Here is a 26,227-nt window from a genome sequence, read left to right as displayed (position 1 = left end):
ACACACACACACATTTAGAGACGACATATCAGCGGAGGGAGGCCTGGACCGGAACACACACTGAACAGAATATGTGAGACAATCCACACACACACGTACACACGTACGCAGCTGTACACTTGTACATTCAGACGAATACGCAGTTCATTTGCCTGCAGGTCGTACGCACGCTATCACGCACAAACTCACGCACGGGACTTGACCTGAATATAAATGTGTACTAGGCTATCACATAGGCTAATTTAGAAAAGTTGAGTTCAACGTCTCAAACTAATCCATAAAAATCTGTATTAACTCCATTCTTTAATGCCCAAACACATGAAACCGAGATAGCGGAACGTTTGGTGAATAAAGTGTGTTTATAACTGGAGAACATTTGTTCCACTTGCTTAGTATTGATGATCATGTTTTGAAGCTGTGTGTGTGTGTGTGTGTGTGTGTGTGTGTGTGTGTGTGTGTGTGTGTGTGTGTGTGTGTGTGTGTGTGTGTGTGTGTGTGCAGGTGTTTTTTGACATCACAGTGGCGGGTCACGAGGTGGGGCGGATTGTCGTGGGCCTATTTGGGGAGGTTGTCCCACTCACTGTCAATAACTTTGTCGCCCTGGCAACTGGAGAGGTAAGATCATGGTGTGTATATATACATACACACACACACACACACACACTCTTACTCTTAAAGCTGTTTCACATGTTCTATTTCACACATTTTTCATTATATATTTTTTTAATAATAATATTACAAATTCTTTTAGACTCATCTTTTAGTTTATTTTATATATTTCATTTTAAAGTCAGTCTGAAGTCTCCGGAAAACCTTCTACTCTATAATTCATCTGGTTTTTTGTAAGTGTTTATTTAAGGGAAAGTTGATCAGATGACCCTGAATCAAATGTTTCACTTTCATATCTGTAGTCAATGTTGCAGATTAGTTGTGATTTTAATAATTATATAGAATGGTTGTATGTTGCATGCATCTTTTTAATTTATTTCTATATCTTGAATGTACATACATTTCCACACAAAAAACATATCAATCAAATATTAGTTTTTTGTTAAATCTTTCCATTGAGTCTCTCCCTAATCCTTTAAAGCTGCTAACTCTCTCTAAAGGCTGATAAATGGTTCTGCTTTTGCACATAGCCTTGATAAGTGGCAACGCTACCATGCCACGGCCGAGCGCCGTGTGTCACTGCAACGCTTACCCGGCTACAGTGTAGGGTCGCTATTTCATGGTACGTACCTACCTACGTACCCACGGTGTAGATTTAACGCAGAAGCATAAATCAGCCTTTACTGTGAATGCATCTGTCTTTGGGTTTGCTTGTTGTCGTGCAGACGTTAAGTTTCTTGCATGTCTCTGCAGAAAGGTTACGGCTACAAAGGGACAAAGTTCCACAGAGTCATCAAGGACTTCATGATCCAGGGAGGAGACTTTACAGCTGAAGATGGAACTGGAGGTGAGACTCAATATGACACAATATAACAAATATCTCAAACACTCACTTTCTGTCGGATTATACACTGAAGTCCAACCAACAAGTCCTGGTTTATTCCTACCCTCTAATATGACCCACAGGAGCTAATCCTGCCCTCAACCAGAGAACGTAACCGTCATGGTTGTAAACACGCAGTTTGGTTACATTTTTGCACCTAAAGTACTTAGTTAAGTTCAAAAAAGAAATTGTGGATGGTGTTAAAGTCAGACGTTCCTTCACTTCCTGTTATGCACATGGGACTGAACATATTGTTTTCTATTTTCAAACGGGACACAAACCCTGGTCTCCGGGTGAAAGCCCTGCGTCGTCCTCCTTACACGGGACTTGGCGCCCTTATACCTTATCACATTACTTCCTGCTTTGCTCATCAATACTACTATGGCCAATAGAGGGCGCCGCCACTAAAACGTTAATATGACTCGTAATTGCTGCTTGACCAAACAACCTATGGTTGCGTTCTTTGGGGGAGGACAGCCTCAGCCATCACCCACCAACCATCAATCAGTCAAACCATGAACTGAGAGAAAAAGCATTGATGCATCCACAGAAACTTGGGAAACTCTGCTGTCCATTCATATGCTCAGTGTTTCACTACAACACAACTATATGTACGTACACACCCTTTGTTTCCCACACAATGCTGTAAATTAGCCCATTAGTATCATAGGGTAAAACGGCCCATTTGTGATATAAATCAGAGCAGTCATGTAACCTTTCTTGTTAACTTCACACAGAGCCAGTATTTTACAGTTTTTTTAGATTTCATGTAAAATTTGTCCATTTGTCCATTTTTCCATCCAGGTCACAGCATCTATGGAACAACTTTTGCAGATGAAAACTTCACACTGAAGCATTTAGGAGCCGGCTGGGTGAGCTCACACACATTAGTGTTTTATTTATGACCTCAGTATTTCTCAGTTTCTCCTTTAAATCTACTTTTTCTTAATGAGAGGATCAGCTTGGTGACCTAAAACCTAATGAGGATGGTATAATGTATTAAATGGCGAAGTGTGTGTGTGTGTGTTGTTGTACCAGGTGAGTATGGCAAATGCCGGTCCGGACACCAACGGATCACAGTTCTTCATCCTGGCTACCAAAGCACCGTGGCTGGATGGGAAACACGTGGTTTTTGGCAAAGTCCTGGATGGGATGGTGGGTGGACCCTCAGACACTTTTTATGAATCTGCTGCTTGTTGCTTTAAAGAATAGGGAGGTTTGTTGTGACATACGGTAAGATTTCCATTAACAGATAAGACATTGTTAGTTTGAAGTTGTAATAAAGTTGGTTGAATTATCCTGAGTCTGAGGCGAGATTAAAAAAAATTAAATTAAAAAAAACAGAACTTACTGTTCGTCAATTATTGAAGGGAAAAGGGCATCTCAAGATTTGATAACAATAGTGGAATGTAACTAAGTACATTTACTCAAGTGCTGTACCTAAGTACAAATTTGAGATACTTGTACTTTACTTGAGTATTTCCATTTTCTGCTACTTCTCAGAGGTAAATATTGTACTTTCTACTCCATTACATTTGTCTGACAGCTTTATTTAGTTCTCAGATGCCCCATCCCCATCCTGTCCAGTACATACCACGTATCTGCAGATGTGTTGATGTTGAATGTCTGAAGGATGAAGTGTTCCTATATGGGTTGAGAAAATTCTCCAACTTCCTAAGCTAAATTAAGTCTTTAAAAGCCTCTTGGATCAGCTGGTACATGCATTGTCACAAAACTGGGGCTATTTTTATGACACCGTGAAAAGTTTTCAAACTTTTTAGAGATACGAGATTCTCACAGGACAGTCACAAACATAGAAGATCATGCATTGCTGTAGATTAAACTACCCAAAAGTATATGAGCACAACCTTAAACATCAACAGCAGTAAAATGCAACCCAGAAATTAATGCAGACATTGAACCCATTTCCAACCATTTGTTACAAAAGAACGGTTTAAATGTTAATAATGCACTCTTAGCTGTGCAGTTATGGAAAAATAACCCATGCTGTGCGTTACAGATGATCTACTAAATAAAAGCTGTATCTAACCTGCTTCTGTCCATCTCCTCCGGCAGTCTGTGGTTCACACCATCGAGCTCCAGGACACCAACGACAGAAACCTGCCGTACACCGAGTGTGTGATCGTCAACAGCGGCAGGATCCCCGTCAAAGAGCCCTTTGTGGTGGAGTTGGAGGGCTGGTAGACGCCACTGTTAGAACAAAGACCCTATCTGATATTACATTCTGGTGATCAATCAGAAGTCCAGTTTGCCAAATTCACATTCACGTATTATCACTTTTGCATGTTAACATGTAAGTAACTAGGTCAAGGTATTTGAAATGTTTTGATTCTCTATACTCAGGTAATAACCTTATATCTCCAAAATGGCTACTTTTTTAAGATTGCCATATTTTGAACTAGATGCAATTTCGACGACAAAGCAACTTTAGAATCAGCAGATTCTGGCTTTATTTTATTTAAGAAAAACCAAAAGGTTTTAAATGGATTCCTGATTCCTAGTGAGAAAGTCGCCAAGTTGGCAACACTGATTTGCTTATTTATTCGTTACATACCCTGTGTAAAAGGACCCGTCAGAGATGAGCATGTAAAACACATGCCAAAACTTGGAGATATGAGATTGTCAGCCAATAGTAGCACACTGTATGCAGAGAGAATTCATCAATTCACTAAAATCACTGTGGCTCATGCTAACTTTTGTTAGACGTTAGCTGGCATACTTAGTATAGCATATTTAGTGGATGGTTGCCAGTTAGCATCCTCCCTAAAACTCTGTATCAAACGAAATAACTGTGCTTTAAACATGACAAACACCATGGAAACTTAAATTGACAGAACTATGTAGCTCTTCTTTAATCTCCAATTGCCAAAATCATTCCTTATTTGCCATTTGCTTGCATTTTCTATGCAACTAATCAGTACTTAAATATCTTCATTTTAATTACTGTTAACAAACATATGCAAAAGAAGACGTACTGTAGCAAGTGTCAAACGCCATTCTTGCACTTCATCTTTCCATCGTTGAAACTTTAGATTTCCTTTCTCCTGTTTTGATTAAATGGAGATATTGTCTTCCTGATGCTTTATGAACCATATCATGTTTGCAAAAACTACAGCACAAATTGCACAGGAACAAAACTTAAGTGTGAAAATGTGTATTAATACTGTACTAATACTGTAGCTGTCCTCTCAATAATGATTTAAATGCTGCACTGTATGTTAGACGTGTGTTAGATCTATCTGACTATGACCAGATCAGTGAACAAATTCTGACTGCAAATGTTTGTTATTTGGCGTGGGGAAAAAAATCTATACTATATATCTATATTGGATTGCGATATTTTCTGTGGCAATACTGTATCCATACACAGATGCCAAATATTGATCTATTATTATATACGTGTTGGTTACTTTGTCAATCCCGTTTTTGCAGCAATACAATTGAAGGGATATGAACAAACAGAGAATTCAGTCTTTTTTAGATAGAACAGATGTTGACAAAGTTTCCTTTTGGGGACATCATTTGAAATTGGAAAATATTTGAGGTTTGAAAAAAGGTCATAAATTTCAATATATTGCAGAATACTGCAATTTAAAAATTGCAACAATATTGTATCTTGACACACATATCATACTTATATCGTAACAAAGAGGCCTCTGGTGATTCCCACCCCTATTTGCTATTGTACTTTTAATGTTGTTGTGATTTCAGTTAACCCAAAACTGTCACGGTAGCGTAATAATCCACGAAGCTTATGACTGCTTATCATTATGTCACTGAAATTAATGTAGCGTTTAAAACCTCATCAACAAACATATCAGGAGTTTTGTTTTCATTATTTATAGTGACAGCAGAAGAAGATTGCCAACATGTGTGTTTCATACAATAAACCATATGCTGTTGCAAACAAGTCTGAGACACTGTTCAGTTATTTTGTTTGGGATCTTTTTCTGTTTTTCCATTGTTTTGCATTTGTTTAATGCAGCGTTCAGGTGATCCTCGTCAACTCTTTTAGGGTCTTTTCACACCTGAGTCCGAACCGAGCTTTACATTTTTGTTACATTGTACACTTGATCTGGTTAGTTTTCACATTGCCAGGATGCGAGTGCACCAAAGAACTACATTACATAGCTACTTTCTTTTATCATAACCTACACAAGCTCCGTCAAAGGGTACACCCGTCTCAAGGCCCCAGGGCCAATGCAAAGGTCTATTACTACTTACTTACTTACGCCTATTGCTCCTTTTTCATGGAGCATAGGCCGTTGACCACAGCTTGCCAGAGTGTCCTGGGCTTTTCTCTTTGCTGTTTCCATGCTCTGCTGGATGTCTGTCTCAAGGTCCCAATGCCAGCCAATCTTGGGTCTGCCTTTCTGTCTTCTGCCTTGGGGTGTTCCATCTAAGGACCTGCCTGGTGGTGCTTGTATTTGGTTTCCAGAGTGTGAGACCAATCCATCCATATTTATTTATCTTGATCTCTTCTTCCACTGGTTGTTGGCCTGTTCTCGGCCAGAGATCATTGTTGCTGATGGTATCTGGTCAGTGGACGCTCAAGATCCTCCATAGGTAGCTGTTGACACATGTTTGTATCTTTTGTTATTTTGTTCTTGGTCGTCAATAAATGGAATCAAGTACAAAAATGAAATGGAATATTGAGCTAAAATTCCTAAAAGCCAAAAGAGCGAGCTGACTGGGAAGCAGCACCCACCTGTCGAAAATGTGCAACCCATAGCCACGTTCTTTGAAATTCTTTTTATTAGGAATAACTTCTTGAGATGTAGCATCTCGTTTTCAAGGACTTCCTTAAAGGCAAGAAAATACAGTATTAAATATTAGACAATAAAGAGTTAAAGTCATTAATATAGACAGTTGAGAAAAAAATAAAAATAATAAAAATCAAGTATAAGTATCCAGTATGAGGAAAACAGTTGCAGCTTGTATGCAAATAATTAAGAAGAGACGTCTGTAACTGGTGAAAAGAGGAGATAGCTCTAAATGACCTAGGTAAACCATTCCAATCAGAAGGGGCTTTAAAGTTAAAGGCTCTCCTCCCAATTTCTTTAGATATATGTGATACGGAGAAGAAAAGATGGTCAGTGTCTCTTAAGCTATAAGATGATCGATATAGAATCAAGTGTTGTTTCAGATAAGATGGATAGTTTGAAAAAATGCATTTGTGAATAAACTGCAACCAGTGAAACTGACGTTGGGCATTTTATGAAAGAAGATTCAATAATGACTGATACATTTTACAATGATGCATGCTAAATGGACACCTCAGAACAAATCTGCAGAGACTATTATAAAACACATTGAGAGGTTTAAAATGATTTTGGCTGTGTTCTGATAAACAACATCTGCATAATCAAATATAATTGAGTAATAATTTTTAATCTAATCTGTTTTGTGAAACAATTAATTGAGCGATATAACATTAAAGCTACAGTTTATTTTTTTCACAATAGAATTAATATGAGGTCTAAAAGTAAGTTGGGAGCCGAGCCAAAGGCCCAGATATTTAGACTATCTTATATATTTTTAGATATTCTCTATAGGTATACCATCCAGAAATTTTACTTCAAAAGAGTTATTTTGCTTATGGAGTGCAGATCTAGTTGAAAAAAAATGCTTTTTAGTCAATAGAAGCAGATTAGGATATAAACATACTTAAATAGGATTGAAATGAAATTGAAGTGAGGTTTGAATCTCAACTATTTTGTGTTTAGATGTACAGTATACATAACTGCGTCATCTGCATATAGATGAATCTGGCAGTCTAAGCATATTTGCGATAGATCATTTATAAAAATGGCAAATAAAAGAGACCCTAGGGAGGAACCCTGAGGGACACCTGTATCTTATATTCTAGACTGTGAGAGAGCAGCATTAAAAGACACACTTTTGACGTCTGTAATAAAGATATGCATTAAACCAGAGAACAGCAGATTTGGAAAGACCAATAGCATATAGTTTATCAAGAAGAATATAATGATTGACCATGTCAAACGCCTTAGTGAGGTCAATAAAAATTGTAACCCATGGCCATGTCAGCCCCGACAAAACATAGCAACTGTGATGGGGGTGCATTGAATACACTGTTGTGTGCCCAAGCAGTCTGTCTTTATATTGCCACACGTTTACAGACAATTTTTTTTTGGACTGGGTTTCATCTGTGACACAGCCAATAAACAAGAGACACCACCACCACCCCTACTATTTTGTTTTCTCAGACACAGTTTTCCTTTTTGGGTGCAAAGCATAGTACACACATGTGCAAGCCGCTGATGATGACTGTTGGCCGCTGTGTTTTTCTGAAGTCATGCACAAGTTTTTTTGTGAGCCCTAGTACTTGGAATTACCACACTGAAATCATTTAGCGTTTTCGTCGCATCAATCATTTTACGGCAAGTTTGTGGTCCTGCGTCTGGTGTGTGTGTTCTTACGATTAAATTGTACAAAAATCTGTTTTAATGTGTTGTTACGTCTGTGATCTCCCCACATTTGTAAAATCGGTTAAGATCTGAAAATCCTCTAGTGTGCAATAGGCATAAGAACAGCGAGCAACATGAGAACATAAGAACACGTGACATCCTGTAGTCATTCTGCGTTAGAACCTGCTGGTTGTGAAAACAATCTAAAACACTCTTTTCATTCAGACTCCAACTTTGTCCTGAATAATGCAGAGACCCTTTTTGTTTCTCTGGATTAAAAACGTTGTGGGTCTGCAGGCCGCCATTTGAGAAGCGTTGACGTTAAACGGTGTAATTATCATCGGTAAAAGGTGAAGCGGCAGAGGAAGGCCGAGAGCTGACAGCTGATCTCTCAGAGCTGACACAAAACTGCTGCTAATGAGAACTACAGTGGGTGATTTGTTTTCCCCTGTTCTACAACATAGACACACACACACACACACACACACACACACACACACACAGGGCAGGAAAACATCTCCGAACACAAAGGTCAGAGCGGAGCAGAAATCTCAAGAGGAAGACAGGAAGTCGACAAAGAACAATGAAATATATCACCGTCGTCCGATCGATGCGTTCGCTCTTCTGAAACCACAGATCTCCACAAATTAAGAAAATAATCCAGATTTTCTTACTTCTGGAACAGCTAAAGGTGACCGGCAGTGTGACGCACTGGAAGAGTTTCAGATCTTTTCATCTTTAAATCATCGGAAAGGCTGTTTTGTTGTCCATCTTCTTCCCTCCTGTATTTTCCATTAGATCATTTTTTAATTCTGAACAAACAATTTTTATATGCTTTTATTAGATAGCTATGGTAGAGAGATTGCAGAGATAACAGGAAACAAGGGAACGAGATGTTAATAGTTTCTGTGAAAATGTCTGGGTGGATGGTTGGACTTTGGGGTGGATGGTTGGAGGTTGGGGTGGATGGGTGGATGGATGGGGCAAGCAAACACGAGAGTTTCACCCAGGAGGCCGCACTTCGTGACTAGTGTGAAACCGAAATTCAATGTTGACTTGTTGACATCATACTCACCTTGAATGGTAACAAACATACTTATTTTAACCCAGACCATCATCTTTTCCTAAACCTAACCAAGTAGGCTAGTTCTGTTTCACTTCACATTAACTACGAGTTTAAAACTGCGACTGTTTCACAACATACGGCGGTCAGTGGACAATAGCCTACGTTTTCCTCAAAACCTAATAGAAAATGTTTCACGGGAACAGTGTTTTTTTGTTTTTTTACTGGACCGGGTTTTTAATTCTCCAGTTTTAGTAGCTCTTTAAATTAAAACTGTTGTTTTTGTGTAATGTTCATATTTTACATATTTATTTACAAACCTTAATTCCAATGAAGTTGGGATGTTGTGTAAAATGTTAATAAAAACAGAACACGAATATGATTTGCAAATTTAACCTATATTCAATTGAATACATTACAAATACAAGATGTTTAATGTTTAAACTGATAAACTTTATTGTTATTTTTTTGAAAATAGTCACTCATGTTGAAGGGGCATGTTTACGACTGAGAAACAATTCCTCCTACAAAGCTTCAACAATTATTGTCCAAGGGTTCCCAAAACGCTTCTTGAGTGTTGTTATGAGGAAAGATGATGTAGCACCGTGGTAAACATGCCCCTCTCCCAGCTTTTTTGAAACGTGTTGCAAGCATCAAATTCAAAATGAGTGAATATTTGCAAAAAATAACAATAAAGTTTATCATTTTAAACTTTAAATATCTTTTCTTTGTAGTGTATTCAATTCAGTTATATTTAAAATTTAGGATGCTTTCCAAAAATTTGCTTTTGCTTAGCTTTTTTAAAAGAGGATTCCTCTTTGTGGTTTAAATCTGGCACATTATGATAAATTATAAGAGCCCAGGTGTGATCTATACGTTATAGTATAATTTATAAAATCCTGCAACCCTCTATGTAATCCTTAAAGAGTTATGTGTTTTTTTAAAGAGCATTTCAGGATGTAAAATGTAAACAGGGACACAAACTCTGAGAGAAAAATGACATTTTCTAACCCTCCCTCCTGTTTGAAACATCTCAGCTGAGTCTATCTTTTCTGCCGGCTGTTGTTTTGTTATTCCACAGGACCACCAGGTGAGACGGACAGACGGACAAACTACCACCTTAAATATCCACCATCTCTCTTGAGCACTCTGCAAAGGAGAAGAGAAACCCCTCTCTCCGTTTGTCAGCCGATATAACAAGACTGTCTGAACCCGACAAACCAGCAGAGAGCCCGAGACGGAGGGCAAGAGGAGAGGGTTTCGGAGAAGCAAAGAGAGAAATAGAAAGCGATAGAGAGACACAGAGGGAAAGAGACAGAGTGGAGGAGGAGAGAGAGAAAGTGGTGGTAGGTTTTTAAATGGTCCGGAGGGATACGTGTCGAGGAGGAGAAGAGGAAAGTGGGGAGGAAAGAGGGGAGGAAAGAGGGGAGGCTCCCACAGCGACTGCAAGTTGTTATATTGGGGATCTGTTAGAGGATCAATGAAGAAAGAAAGGAAGAAAGAAAAAAAGAAAGAGGGAGGGAGAGAGGCTGTGTGGAAGGATGACAGGCCTCATTACCACCAAACCTCAGACAGTGATGCTTCAGTTTGTGCGTGTGTGTGTGTGTGTGTGTGTGTGTGAGAGAGAGAGAGAGAGCTCATGTTCACATGTGCACTATGTGTATTCCCTTGCCAGCAGAAGCATATTTACATGCATGATTGTGTGTTTTCAGGATTGTCCATCCTTTCTCTCTATGTATCACTCTGAGTGAGTGTGTGTGTGTGTGTGTGTGTGTGTGTGTGTGTGTGTGTGTGCGTACGCTCCCTGTAGGAATCTGTAAGAGGAGGATGATGGGACAGAGTTGTTTAAAGGTCAGCGGCAAACACATCATCAGACAGAGAGAAAGAGAGGGAGCTGCCCTGAGAACTAACAGCTAACCTGCACACAACTGCAAACTAACCACCACACAACGGCTATAGTCACAATGATATTTAATGATAATTCTGCTGTATTACAACTCAGGTCATATTTTTGTATCTATCAGTAATAATAACTGTGTACTCACCAAATGATGAGCTTAAACCTAGGAACAAGAAACACGATCAGACAGGCAGACTTAACTTATTGAATTGAAACAAAACTACAACATGTAGGTTTCGGAATAGATTTTTTTTACTTAACTTAACTCATGTACGTGAGTTGAGTACTTCAGATTCTTGAGGTAAGTTAAGTACGTTTTGTAGCCTAAGTTTACTTTACTTTTAAGCACGTGAGTAAGTCAACGTTGACTTTTGTTTTACCGCGGGACACGAACAGCGCCCCCTGGGATAAAGTCCTGTGTTTGTTTGGCCCATTTTAAAATTTAAAGAGCTGAACAGATTTCAAATAAAGATGATGGAATGTGCAATGAACATAGATAATAATTTAAAAGATGTACGTTAATGTAACACTTGTGTCACACATTACATCCATCCATTCTATAGCAGTAGAATAACTAAAGGTAGTGGGATTCATCCTCTTGGAACCATGTTCCAAATTTGATGGCAATCCATCCAAATTCTATATTTTAGTCTTGATCAAATTGGTGGACTAACTGACTAAAAGACAATCCATCACAGCAATTTTTAGAGCCTCTTGCATGCCTTAAATCATTGTTAATGAACATCATAATGTTTGTTTACAATTTACAATAACTTCCAGGTAGAAAACCTCTGTGTCCCATACGTACAAGTTACTGGCGCTGAGCAAACGGGGACGAGAAACTAATATACTCTCATTTCAATCATCTAAAATGCATGCTTGGAGCTTTCATATGTTAACACTTTCAGTAATGTTAGCTTGGAGAGCTAATTTTCCGTTTGGGCCATGGACTACCTAGAGTAAATGACAGGATTCAAACCGGTGGTGAGATGTTGCTGTTTCTAATGCTTGATTTGTTTTATTAAAGTGCTAATATTATGCTTATTTTAGTGTTCATTATTGTATTTTGAGATTGCACCAAAATAGGTTTACATGGTTACATTTTCAAAAAACACAATTTTTGTTATAACGCACATTGCTGCAGCTCCTCTTTTCACCCAGTGTGTTGAGCTTTCTGTTTTAGATACAAAGTGAGGCAACCTACTTCTATCCATCTCTGTTGGCAGTTGCACATGCGCGGTAGCTAGGTACTGCTAGTTAGAAGCTAGCACCGCAAGCGATTAGTTCTCAATGGCAAAACAATCAAATCCACTGCCATTTGTCTACCCAAATGAATACATTTCAACACCAAATATCTGTGACCTGACGTGCCAGACGGTTTGTTACACAGAGCCATCTGAGAAGCAGTCATTGGAAACTGTTTGGAAACGGGCAGGCACTTCCAAAAAGTACCTGGCAGAGTTGAAGCTGTCACACACGCCGTAGCTGTAAGTAGCTCCTCGCTGGACGCTGAGTGGTTCGCTAAGCTGAAGTTCTGGCACAAACACATTACTTGAAGACTAGTCTTTATCCATGAACTTCCGCTTCCAGAATTGCTCCGGTGACCCTGGAAATTCCGCCAGATTCATGTCTTTTTGGCCAATGTCCGTTTCCTTTAAACTCTGGTCAATTTTTGAGGACCATGGTTACCTGCTCCTCAGATCTCTGCAGATGAAATCCAGACAGCCAGCTAGACTATCTCTTCAATCTGAGTTTTCTCTTGCACGACTAAAACAACCTTCGAACGTACACATCTTCCACCAAAACAAGTTCCAGACCCTCCCCCGCGGCGCTGTGGATGAAGGTCTGGCAAGGTGGGACTAGTTGAAGACTAACAGGATACATTTTCGTATGTGTGATCCTGTGATTCTCATGTCATATCACGAGAATCCAGCTGCCTTGCAAGGTAAACATATTGGCTCAAGTTCCTCTCACCCTTTGAATGTGACTCCAAGAGTCTTTTCAGACTTTAATTGTAAGTGCTGTAAAGATGTGGGTGACCACACAGCAGATTTAAGCCTGAACTCTTCAAACTCACTGATGTTGCTGCACCGAACAGGCTGTTAGTGCCTGTATTGTTCAAACAGAGCAAAGTCATTTTCACATTTGTGTATCGAGTGGTTTTCTAGTCTGTGTGTAGAAGGTTGAAAATCAATCCAAAAACTTTGGAAAGGGAAAATGATCTCCAGTAAAACAATGTACTGCAGTTTGAACTCAGATCACTCGGCCTTTTGAAGTCAAAATGTTTCCTTTTCTAAAACATGCGCTGCAGCGTTGTAACTTTTGGCAAAGTACACAAGGAGATTTGTCAAAGCTATTTTAAGTCAAAGTCACAAGAATTATGATCAAGGTTCAAGAGAAGCATCAGTTCTAATTGATCATTAAATAGCTTTTAATATTGATTGATACTTGGTTTACCTTTAATCCTCAAAAAAGTCTTTAAAAGTAATATCTAATGATTTATTTAACTTAGATGATGTATTTACTTAGCTTTTTTTTTTGCAAGAGGAATAATTACAGTAACGAAAAATACAGCTGCATTGTTTCCATGTGGTGCTATACCACAGCGGTCATACATGTGCTGCAAACTTGTAGTCTACCATGCTTCTAAAATAGAAATATGTAAACAAAACAATTCCAAACTACATTAAAATATGTCACTTCCAACAGCATCCAGTTGTCATTTTTGTGACTAACGTCTTGCGTCCAAATCTCAAGTCTCAAATCAGCAACTCTGAGATTTGTTGTACTTGCAACCCGTTCTCATTCCCAACTTGTCAAATGCTGCTGCTTGGTCAGTGGACGTTAGCGTCAGATTCCGAAGCTTAAGGCACCCGTCCGTATGGGACGCACAGGACATTACAGCACCTCGACCGCATTGCTGTAAGGTGACGTGGTATAAAGAGCGGCAATGGTAACGAGTCATATTGATTGCAGGAAACCGGGGTTCTTGTCCCATTCGTTCCCTGTTCTTGTCCCAGCTGTCACTGAAACATACATTTTGTAAGCCCACACATGATCTTTTCTTATCCCTAACTGTGCCGTTCTTCTCTCCATTTGACTTAAACGTACATCTCTTAACCCCACCCACAATCTTTCCCTAATCCTGCATTGTTGTTAAAATTACGTCAACACAGGACTTTCTCCCAGTGGACCGTGGATCATGTCTCGTTGTTGTCCAGCGTGTCACTTAAACCTACATATTTTAACCCCAACTAATTATCTTTACCTAACCCTAACCAGGTGATTTTACCCTGCATGTTGAAAAGTGGCATCAAGGCGTCCCAACCCATAGCATTAAAAAGTGATGCAAAGGTGTCCTGATCAAGCATCAGTTTTTGAAGAATTGTGCGTAACAATGTGTCGCTACTTGAGTAAAACATCATTAAAATGACAGCACTTCTACTCTGGTTGGACATTTTCTTTCCACCAGTGATGCTGCTCCCAGTCATGTGCAGATCTTCTCTCCTCGTGGCCGTCACCACGTCGGCCATGTTGACCTTACAGTATTGCCGGCGAGTCTCGCCCTCCTCCACACAATTATCACCTTTTTCTCCTCATTCTCCACTCTCCTTGTCCCTCTTCTTCTTTACCCCTGACTGCAATTAGAGAGAGGAATAATCATATTGACAGGGCTGACAGGTCGGGGCAGGAGAGCAGGAACATGACTAGTTACATGTGTCAAAGGCAGAGTGAGGAGGCGGGAGGGGGGGAGTCAGTCACATATATCACTGTGTCTTATTATAGCTTTGATATTATGACAATGACATACAGCCAATTCAAATTCCGAATCACTGAGGCCACCAGGTCCAAGAGATTCCCAGGAATTAGTCCGCTGACATTTCTACACAGACATATTGACATCTAGCACAGAAGAACAGTACAGACTGGGACTAACAGACGAACTCTGTACTGAATTATATATCGACGTACACGGATAAAGGAACACGAGACATTAAACTGAATTTATATCATGATGATTGGCAGACAGGTGTCTAAAAAAACAAACTGAATGAGGCTTTTCACAACATGCCTGTTTGAGATCTTATGTTGAGAAGCAGATGACAATGAAGTCCTTTTTTACACATGCACTGCAACCTGAACTTATCTAGACACTACTTAGAAGAGCTAGTTACTTGAATCCGCAAATGTCCGAATCCGTTTACCCTGCCAGCTCTCGACCATGAAGGCCGTGTAACATCCGATAGATCCCATGTGTGAATGTGTAAATTTCTCCCCAGATGCTTTTCAGCAGCACACTGCTCCTTAGGATGAGTTTAAATGCAAAATTCAAAATCCCCAACATATTCCCATCAACATATGATATTGTATGAAAACTTATCAACAATTTGTCTGAAATGGTATGAAATTACGGTGACGGTTATGACAGTTATATTTAGGCATTGAACGCGGCTTGTGAAACGGCTACACCAAATCGACTGGTAAAGGTTAAAATAAAGCTTGTGGTTTGGGAAAAAAATGCCTGTCCCCTTAGGTAGTACTTCCAGGTCGTGAACATCCGTTCCCTGGGTGAAAGTCCTTTGTTTTGGGAACCACCCCGCCACCCTGGCCTCCTACCTACGCAGATTTTCACGCTCTATACTGGGTGCCCCGGTCATGTATTCTACGGACAGTAGAGAGCTCTGCTTTACAGCAAACGTCAATGAGGGGCTTAGAGTAATAAACACTTACGATACATACAAATTACAGTACATTCATTTTCGTAGTGTGAGCACATATGAGGCTGCGTTGTGCGGGCGATTGTATGTAACCATTGATCAATAAAGTTAAAGCCCATGTGTGAATGTAGCTGAACAGTTACAATATCATTCAGTCACCATGGAGTGCAGTTGTAGATAGTCATTTATCTTGGAAAATGTTAATGTGGTATTAAACATATATAATAAAGGCTGGTGGAAGAGTAGCTGTTTTCCAGGACAGTTATGTGTCGTATCAAAGTTTCAGGCCTGTACTGTAAAAAAAACATGATTTAGTCAGACCAAGAAAGATCTATTCAAGCAAACTCGAAAGAAAAATGAAATGAAAGATGGTGCATGAATAGTGTACTTAGTGCTGCCACTGGTGGCCAGAAGACAACAGCACTACGCCCAATTAATGGGCGTAGTGCTTAATTTTGATGTTTTGTTCTTAATGCACTGTCAGCATACTGTACATATATCTGTGATAATTTTGCATTTCAAGAATAAACGTTCATTTTATAGATGCCTTGTTATGCAAAGTTTTTACTGGTTTTGATTAATCTGAATTAAAAACAAAAACTGTTTTCTATAACCTTTTCCAGCGGTCTTTCGTTTTGCATTCATTCATGCATTACAAGCGTACTTTTAACATTTGGGTAATTACAGTAAAACGTATTTCTTCTTGCATTCATTGTCCAGCGAGCTTTGTCCTATTTATATTCAGTCGAACACTGAAAGCTTATTTTCTACTCTCTTACATACATAATTGTATGAAACCCAAATTCCTCTCTCTGTATGCATTTCACCACTTGTCCAGTAATCTTTCTCCCATCTATATGCATTTCCACTTCCACTTCTTCACATAGCTCATTAAAAGCCATTGTCCACCTTTGTTTCTGTTTTTAACTACATGCATTCCACCATTAAAAGCTAATTTTCCAACAGCCTCGCTCCTATCTATATGCATTGCTGCGCTGAAGCTTAATTTTTCTACTTTCTCTGCGCCTCCTCTCCTCTCGGGCTCCATCAGTCTGGGGGAGGCCGTCCGGGGAAATCGTTAGCGCTCCTTCTCTTTAAATTGGGGAGGTGGACGGCAGGTGAACATCGCATTGATCGCCCTCTCAAGGCCTCTTTCTCTCGCCTCCCCTTCATCCCTCTTTTCTCTCTCTCTCTTGCATCCCTCATCACCAATTGTCTGGCCTTTACACCCCCCCCACCCACCCCCCACCCACATCACAACTATCTGTTCCTTCTTTTTTTCTTCAGATGCTAGCGGAGGTCACAAATTTACAAGAGAGAGTGGAGGGGCAGGAGGGGGGGCTTTTGCTGTCTATCTGTCTAACAACCACCATCATGGGGCGGAAAACAGAGATATGGGGAGGGGGGGGGGGTTGCAGGGGCCTGGGCAGCGGGGGGTTATGGGACAGAGATGGTGGGTGGCTTGGGAGGGGGGTCGGAGTAAACATAGTGATGATTTCCCCTGAGTTTCGTTCATCCGGACCGATGAAGAGGGAGAGAGACAGAGAGAGAAAAGGGAGGGGGGAAAAAAGAGAGAGAGAGAGAGAGAGAGAGAGAGAGAAAGAGAGAGCAGCTGCTGTCCTGTCACCGTCGGCAAACGTAACTGTGGTGACACCGCCTCCTCCTCACAAGGAGAGAGAAAAGAGAGGATGTTGCGAGAAAATCGAAATGCTGACACACACAAACACAAACACACACACACACACACCCCCACACACACACACACACACACACACACACACACACACACACACACACACACCACACACCCACACGACACACACACAGATATACATGCTGCCAACACACACACCAAACACCCTCAGAGGGGCCCTCGGACACCTCTCATTGTCCAATTAGAGTCCTAACTGAGAGGAGGGATTCCTGTCTCACACATTATTTTCTTTAAAGTACTTGTTTTTCCAGATTGTTCTACTTTTCTTGTTTTGCATAATGGCTCTGTGAAATCTTTTCATTGGTTGACTCACTTGTTTATGAGTTTTAGAACAGTCCTTTTAAAAAAAATAAAAGGCTGGCAGCTTTATACTTATATAATGCTGATTGTAGATTCAATTGTAAGGTTGACCTGATGATTATTTAAGTAAATGCACCTTTACCACACAGTATAAATAGTCCTGCTTTGAAGATTTTGCCTCAGGAAAAGTATACTATGTGTATACCACATGATTCTATTTATTGTATAATCATAAAAACGTGGTTAAAGTATAAAAAGTAAAAATAATACAATGTTAAAGCAACAAATCTGGGAACTGTTTTACTTTTCAGTGAATAAGGGTGTGAGCTGTACTTGTATTAAATGGGGAGTTTCATTTATAATAAAACAGTAGGCCTATACAGCATGTATCAATGTATTTTTGTATTTATATTTTATGAAGTACTGTACTTTTACTTAAGTAAAGGTGTGTTTGCAGGACTTTTACTTTGGTATTACTACTTTTATTAAAAGTAAAAGTTCTGAGTACTTCTTCCACCACTGAGTGTTCAACACGTTCTCACTCCCATCTCGTAAATACGGACGCTTGGTCAGGTGCCTTTGTTGTTATTGATGCTAAAAGTCTTCTTTAGCATCAGATAACACGCTCTACCTAAACACGCTTGATCCGGACTATCGGCGTCCCTGTTGACGCTGTTAGTTTAAGGAAAAACTTGTGGTCGGGCTTCCCTGACACGCAGGAATAACGCAATGGTTGAGGACACAGACGGAACACAAACCCCGTTCTCCTGGGTGAAGGTCCTGTGTTTGAGCCATCACCCCCCCGACCAACCTCCCTACGCAGAAATTCCCCCTCACATACTACTCGCTAAACCCGTCTAGATGCTACTCCCCCCAGTACGTTCAACACACAAGCAGAAGGGCGCTTTTTTCGTTGCATCAGACGCTGACAGCCACTGACCATACGTCCGTATTTTACGTGTTTTGAGTATTAGTTACTAGCTAGTAGTAAGAAGCGTACTAGAAGTTGAAATCGTAGTAGACCTACGGTAAATGTTGATGCAAACAGTAGTCGAGTCTGTAAAGTAGACGGTGCTGTTTCGTCTATTTGCAAAGTCTGTTTGCATCGTACTTCAACGCATCATGAATGGGTCTGTATGATATTGTACGAAAATGTATGCACGCCTAGTTAAGTTTGGTAAAAACAATTATGGATTGGATGAAAACCCTCCCAAGGAACCCACATTTCCTGCGTAAAAGTCTTTTTGTTTTCTCTGGGAAGTGAACGCCACTCTCTGGCTTGAAAGTCCTGTGTTTTAACCGCCGTGTTCTTATACAGCAGTCACTGGGGGTGCATACAGCAAAAAAAAAATTGTGGAAAACTTACAAATTAAAATGCTTAACTTTTCATAGCTATGTGTACTAATGGTCCAGGAGAACAGGCTGCTTGCTTACAGTATTTAAGGCAATAGCTTTGTTTTTTTGTCCTGCTGAATTGACTGTTGACAGCAAATTTTTCAACTGTGGGCCTGCAGCCGACAAAATGTCTCCGAGCCCAAGCAGATAAAATACCCTGATGATGTCACTATGACGTCATCAGGGTCATAGACATTTTACAAGACATAATACAGTCCTTTTTGCAATGTTGTGTTCTTGTACTTCTTGTGAGTAATAAACTGTAAATGTTTGTGTAGAATCAGTGGAGTACCCCTTTAATAGAAGTATAGCAGTAGTAGTCGCAGGTCACATCCGCACTTCAGCACTAGTTGCAGTATTTGTTGTAGCAGGAAGAATCCTTTTTAGTTAATTCTCCATTTTCTTTTTCACTGTGCTTTCTTTATTCTCCCTCTCCTCCTCATCTGTCCTTTATCTGTCCTTTTTTTCTCCCCCTTCTCTCTCTCCTATCCCTCTGAAACTAATTAGCAGTGAAGGCTGGAGCAAAGGGAGGAGTGAGGGAGGGAGACATGAAGAACAGAAGGAGGGCTGAGAAACCCGAGGAGGTGGGAAAGAGGAAAAAAAAGATAGAAAAAGTGGATAAAAGATCCATATTAGATGGTTGCGGTCCAGGTTAACCCTGCGAGTTGTGAGCAGCCATAGCAGAGCGCAGCAACCCTTTCTATTTCTTCTTCACGGCTGTTTTCTTCCTGCTCAGGAGGTGAACTTCACACTGACCGCATTTCAAAGCATTTTAGACGTTCGTCACTTGTCCATCTCATTTCTTGCGACTTTCTTTGTTTTTCTAAGCCCAGGCGCCCCGTAAAAGTGAAATCTCTGACAGGCAGCTGTTCAAATCATACAAACGTTTTTACCGTCTTCCAGTTTTTAACCCTAACACAAATTCAGAGATGTACAATGGTGTATTTGTGCCATCGTTGGAAGAAGAAAGAACTGACAGTAGGGTAAAAAAAATCATAATAAAGGGGTAGCCTAATAATCCAAGACAAATCTCAGAATTTCCGAGCCCCCCCCCCCCGCAGTGGATGACCAAATCCAATTATGCTTTGACTCACTTTTACCAACAGAACATCCTGCCACCATATATATATTTTACCATTAATTTACGCTGTAATGTTTTTTCACTCTGATGATGCTGTGTGTACACACACCGGGAATGCAGGAAACACCGGAGAGGAGACGTACAGGATGATCTAAACTGAGGACAGCTACGCTCGTTATTGTAAGCGCCCAATAAGTACTTTATCAAAACTGTATGAATGGGTGTCCCATGCCAGGTTAGGAAATTAACTAACAATGTAAAGATCCACAAGCCACTGACAGACATGTTCATTTGACTCAATAAATAAATTATAATTTTTTGTCTGAAATCTACCAGCCATTTTCATGTTTTAGCAACATTTGCAGCATCCTGAGCCTTTTTGGTAAGGTTCCTATAAATAACTCAGCCCAGAGGAATTTGATTCTGACCAAAACAACTTTCCTCTTAAAGAACTTTACAAAACTTTCTCTGTCTCCAACTTGTGGACAACTGGAAATTCAGATTTTTTTCCTCAAAATATCAACCCTCTTCCCCCACTCCCTGTTTATTATTAACACTGTCGTGGAGAAAAGAATAAAACAGACTGAAGAGATGTTGCCTCTGTGCATCTCCTCCTCCTGCTGCTGAAAGCTGATTTTTCTGTCGGTAAACAGCTGATCGGTCGCAGTGTGTGATGCTGCAGCCGGTCGATAACATAAACAAAACAAGAAACAACATGTAAAGAGGAAAGTGATGGATGAACCGCTTGAACTCTGACGTCTGGTTGAATGTGTGTGGGGTTAATGTGTGAGTGTTCACAGATTGAGTGTCAACGAACATGCAAATTACCCCAAATACTTTCCGTTTTTCCCCTCAGTGTTTGAACGTTACATCTTCTCATTCCAGTGAACAAACAGGCTGTAAGTCTTGTGTTAAAACACTACGTCTCATGGTTGTGTTTCTCACATTGGCTATTAATTATGTATAAAAGTTTTTCTTAAAAACCCCAAATGTATTTGCAATATGTTTGATATTTTTTGGCATTGCGTCTTTGTAAGTGTTTGGACAATAAGACTGTTGATAAATGTGAATTGTAGCTCAGTCTGTAGTCTGTAGTTAGGTTGGGAACTGGAGGGTTGTGGGTTCAAGTCCACATATGGACCACAGTATGGTGGTGGACTGGTAGCTTGAGAGGTGCCAGCTCACTGCCAATGTGCTCTTGAGCAAGGCACCAAACCCCCAACTGCTTGGGATGCCTTTCCATGGGCAGCCCCCTCCCACTCTGACATTTCTCCATTAGTGCATGTATGGAGGTACTAAGCATGTGTGTAGTTCAGGCCTATATTATTATTAACTTTGTGGTGTTACGTTGAACCAGATAGATTACTTTTTTGATTTCTCATTTGGAATTAACTCTTCATGTTGTCTCAGCTGTTTTTATCGGAGACGACACAAACTTGTTAAAACTGAACCCACCTACAGAGAGAGAGAGAAAGAAAGAGAGAGAGAGAGAGAGGGTTTTTTAACATGATGGAGCTTTCTCTCCTCCCACTCTCTCAGTGGGATGGATGGATTTTTTGTCCTCCTCCATCTCTCTTATTGCTTTCACACACCAGTAGGATGAGATGCTTCACTGAATGGTCTGAATGGCCACCCTGCAGACATGTGTGTGTGTGTGTGTGTGTGTGTGTGTTTGTGTGATCTTCATTCACAGCAGGAAGTCTGAAGACCAAACACAAACACAAACACACACACTTTAATGTACTGTACTTTATTGCCATGACTGTTAAGAAACAGAATATTGTGAACACACACACACGCACACACACGCACGCGCACACGCACAGACACACACACACACACACACACACACACACACACACACACACACACACACACACACACACACAGTGATAAATGCGATGCTGGCAGCAGATCAATGCTGCCAAAACTTTGGTTGAGCCAACAGCAATCCATAAAGAGGACTAACACTCGTTTTTCTGTCACTCAGTTTTTGTCTTTTTTAATAGTCAGATTGTTGGTCTTTCAATCACTCCAACTATTCTTATCTTATACTATTGATTATTGTTTTAAATTGTTTTGCCTTTTAAATTCCTCCTTCTTTCGCTCTCTGTCTCTGTCTTAAATCCCTCTATCTACTTATCTTTTGCCCCCTTTTCTTTCCAACACCACTTTCTCCTTCTCTTTCTTTTTTTAGTAATTTGGATGCTTTTGGGGTGCTTTCTTCTAATTGCTGTGTTTCCATCCACCTGTTTTTGTGCCAATTTGTGCATAAAACACCTGCGGAAATGCTGTAGATATAAAAGATATAAAGATATATATGAAGATACATATGAATACATGAAGATAGATGAAGATATATACAAATAGTTCCTGCATGGGGGCCTGTGTGAATGGGAGGAGGAATTGATATTCAGGGAAATATGTTACGTCAATTTCTCACCTCAAAAACCCTTAATAGTTTAGGGAAAATACTTCTTCCTCTTCAACGTTTTATGCCAATTGTCATCCGTAACTGTCCTTAAACAAAAAGGCTTTCAAGTGGGTTGAACGTTTGTGTCCCGGGAGTACTACTTAAGGGGACAGGTGTTTTAATCCAAACCATGATCTTTTCCCCCCAATCTTAACAAGTGGTTTTGTTGCCTTAACTTAACTGTCATCACCGCAGTCACCTTTGGTCGGCAACAGGATTTGAACACAAAACACATGTATTTTATATTGAATAGCATATATATAATTTTTTTTAAATCCGCTCTACATTTGGAAGGAAACTCCATTCTTTTCATCATTTTTGCTTTAAACTCCTTGTCTCTCCACATCTTTCTCTGTTTTTCAGTGCTTTCATGTCTTCTTTCTTTCACGCTAAATTCCACCTCTCTTTTTTCTTCAAACAGCCTGTCTCTTTGTCCTTCTAATGCTAACAAGTCCCTTTGTAAACGGTTTTATTCCTCCTCCATCTCTTTTGTTCTTCAAACAGACTCCCTCTTTTCTTCCTCTCTTTCTCTATTTTCTGCTTTGATGACTCTGTCTACCAAAGGAGGTGAAGCCAGTGTGATGGAACATTAAAGAAGAGTTTGTCTCCTCCTTCATATCCCTCCTTCCTTCTTTTCCATCCATCTCTCTCCTGAATTTAACCAAACAAGACCTGTATACTAAAATGTGTGTGTGGGATCCTCCTCTAGTCTTTCTTACACTCAGTCATCCTGCTTTAATCTCTTCACAGTATTTTCATCCAACCCGGTCTTGTGAAATGGTCACGTAGGCTAAATTTGATTTCTTATTACGTGCACATGTCACGATTTTCAAACGTGACCATTTCACGAACTCCCATGACACTGGGCTGCTCTGGAGTACGCAACAACGAGAGACTCAAACGCCACACGTGGGACGGTGACAGCAACTCGCACCGGGACATGATCCTCGGCCTCGAAACGGGACGGACCGCCACATGTGGGACGCGATCCCTGGGCGCAGGCACGTGATCCGCAGTCTCTGTGGCCGACACATTCTCACTCCCATTTCGTAAAATACGGACGCTTGGTCTGGTGCCTTTGTCGTTGTTATTAATCCGTGCTTGGTCGGGACTATTGTCGTCCCTTTTGACGCTGTTAGGTTAAGGAAAAGCTCGTGGATGGGCTTACGGTTCCGTGACTCACGGGAACGGGACGGTTGGGTTCAGGTAAAGGTTGTGGGTAAGCTTGCGGTTCCATGACTCGCAGCAAAAATATGAGACGGTTAAGGACACGTGGGACATGAACCCCGCTGTCTTGGGTGAAAGTCGTGTTTTTTGATGCCGAAGGGCGCATTTTTTGTTGCATCAGACACTGACAGCCACTGTCCAAACGTCTGTATTTTAGAGCGGTGATTTCCAGCTTTTCGGTGCTACTTGCTACCGTAATTGTGCTGTTATCACGAAATGGGCTTCCCATTCGTCTCTCTTTCTCCCTCTCCTCATCTGTCAATTTTATCTTCACATGTTCCTGTCTTCTCCTACATCCTTTCACCTCATTGTAACATGCAGTCTTATATCCTTTCCTTCCTCTCTCTTCCTCTTCCTAGCCGTCTCTGTTTGTCATCTTCATCCCATCTTATTCTCCTACTTCTTTCAGTACTTCCTTTTGTTATCTTCCCATCTCATACCTTTCCCTCTACGCTCCCTTCCTCATCCTCCCAGTTTATCTTTTCCACTTCCGCTACATTCCTTTTCCTCCTTGTTCTTCCTTCTCCCATCCTCATTTCTCTTCTCGTTCTCCTTCAACATCATCCTCCTTTCTGCTCTCCTGCTTCCATATTTTTTTTTCTTCTCTCCTCCCGAAGTCCTCCTCCTCCTTCATCCTTTTCTACACTTTTACTTCTCCTCTTCTCTCCTCTCCTTTGGTTCCTCTTTCATCTTCCCCTCCTCCTCCTCCTCCTCCCTCCCTCCGCCCGTCAGATATTGTTTAAAAAGCGTAGCTGCAGTTTGATGGTTAAAACGCTGGCAAATCGATACCTTCACACATGACAGAACGCCGGTGGACGACAGGACGGAGGGCGAGGCAGGAAGGGATGAACAGAGAGAGAGAGAGAGAGCGAGGGAGGAGGAGTGAAAGAAATAACAAGCTGACAACAAGGAGGCCCTTATTTCCACATGCTGAGATGGATGGATAGCAGGGGGACGAGCGTTTGTTTCTATCTTTTTATCCTCCATCCTTTCCTCGCTCTATTTTCAGTCTATTACTTTTTTTGGATGTTTTTTCCTGTTGGGTTCCCTCGTGTCACCTTCTTTCTCTTTCTCTCTTTTTTTTTCTTTATCCCTTTATCTATCTCTTACACTCTTTTTTCTTTGTTCCTGGTTGTCACTTAACCTCCTTACTCCTTAAATGTTTTTGCCACGGGTAATTTGTTGACTCAGTATTTTCAGTACTTATAAAGTCATATTTTTAATACTATTTTTTTTTATACTAACAAAAATTGGTAGGCTAAGTACAGTAACTGAATGAACAAATGATGAGATGAAGAATTTATTTCTTTAATTATTAACTATTTCATTCTTGTTACTAATTATATTATATTGTTATAAAAAAGAGACTCTTTCTTGGTTTTGTCTGCAAAAAGTTTTAATATGACAGGACAGATGTTTATATAGTGTGGGCAAATGTATCAAATCAAAGAGAAACACACAAAATAAGAGCTTTGCAGTTTTTGCAATTTAAAAAAAAAAATCATTTTCATAATAATTGTTATGTTATTAAACTGTAAATACCAGAGCAGTTCATAAAATAATATTAATAATAGAAAAATTAGATTTGTTGCCCTGTTAATCACATCACCATGATTTTGCAATCCCAACAGTTGGAATATTGCTGTAATTTATATTCGTAAAAAATGAGTTCCAGTGAATGCCCCCTTTTTGTGAGCGTCTCAACGCTCCACTATCAGAATTCTATCCAGTCAGTCCGATGACATTTGGAAAGTCTAAAAGAGCCGCACAATTACATCAACCTGGAAGTAGCGGCTTGGCCGGCGGTGGTCTCTGGTGCGCATTGTCATAATTGGTTCTGTATGATATAGCATGAAAATGTATGCACACCAAAATGTTGCAAAACAACAGTGGGCGGCTGGTCACATGACGGCGGCTACAGTGACCGGCTACAAGCTCCATGATGCAGAGCGGCACTTGCTAGTTGTTTCAAGCCGCGACAGAGCTTTATGACGCGGGCCACAGACCTCCATCACAACTCGGCCGTGTCAGCAGTTAGTAGATGTGGTTAGCCGCCACAGAGCCCTGCATGGCGCTCTGTCACGACAGCGGTAGTTGGTGGTTAAGTTAACCCAAGAATTAACTGCATTTCGTTGCCTTGTACCTGTACCTGTGTAATGACAATAAAGTTGAATCTAATCTAATCTAATAAGTGACTTTGTGCCGGGTACAGAGCACTGCAAGGTGCTGGTTGTTTTGCCGGAAATTACAGTAAACAACAAAAAAGTAAGCATCATGCAGCGACAAAAATTAAATTTAGGCACCAAAACGACTAGTTAAGTTTAGGAAAAAGATGGTTTGGATTAAAACACTCCCAAGGAACACGCATTTGCTCAGTGAAAGTCTTTTGTTTTCCTCCCTGGCTTGAAGGCC

At 40.4% G+C, this 26,227-nt stretch overlaps 1 protein-coding gene and 1 long non-coding RNA gene across 2 annotated transcripts in view; one reads left to right on the top strand and one right to left on the bottom strand.

Annotated features, from left to right (window-relative positions):
• ppic (peptidylprolyl isomerase C) overlaps positions 1–4,623 on the top strand; it is a 4,974-nt gene extending 351 nt beyond the window's left edge. The window contains exons 2-6 of the mRNA XM_032515957.1: positions 502–615; positions 1,363–1,456; positions 2,297–2,364; positions 2,531–2,647; positions 3,569–4,623. Of these exons, the coding sequence (XP_032371848.1) occupies positions 502–615; positions 1,363–1,456; positions 2,297–2,364; positions 2,531–2,647; positions 3,569–3,697 (522 nt within the window). The 3' untranslated portion in view covers positions 3,698–4,623. The remainder of the gene's footprint in view (positions 1–501; positions 616–1,362; positions 1,457–2,296; positions 2,365–2,530; positions 2,648–3,568) is intronic.
• On the bottom strand, positions 644–20,399 carry LOC116689431 (uncharacterized). Its single transcript, XR_004331987.1, has 3 exons — positions 20,219–20,399; positions 20,144–20,146; positions 644–663 (listed from the first exon to the last, which is right to left on the bottom strand). It is a non-coding gene; the product is annotated as an uncharacterized LOC116689431 (long non-coding RNA).
• Between the last annotated feature and the right edge of the window lie 5,828 nt (positions 20,400–26,227).

The sequence above is a fragment of the Etheostoma spectabile genome, chromosome 5 (genome assembly GCF_008692095.1).
Source record: "Etheostoma spectabile isolate EspeVRDwgs_2016 chromosome 5, UIUC_Espe_1.0, whole genome shotgun sequence".
NCBI lineage: Eukaryota > Metazoa > Chordata > Actinopteri > Perciformes > Percidae > Etheostoma > Etheostoma spectabile.
Note: the sequence above shows the minus strand (reverse complement) of the source record. Positions and strands in the feature narration are given on the sequence as shown.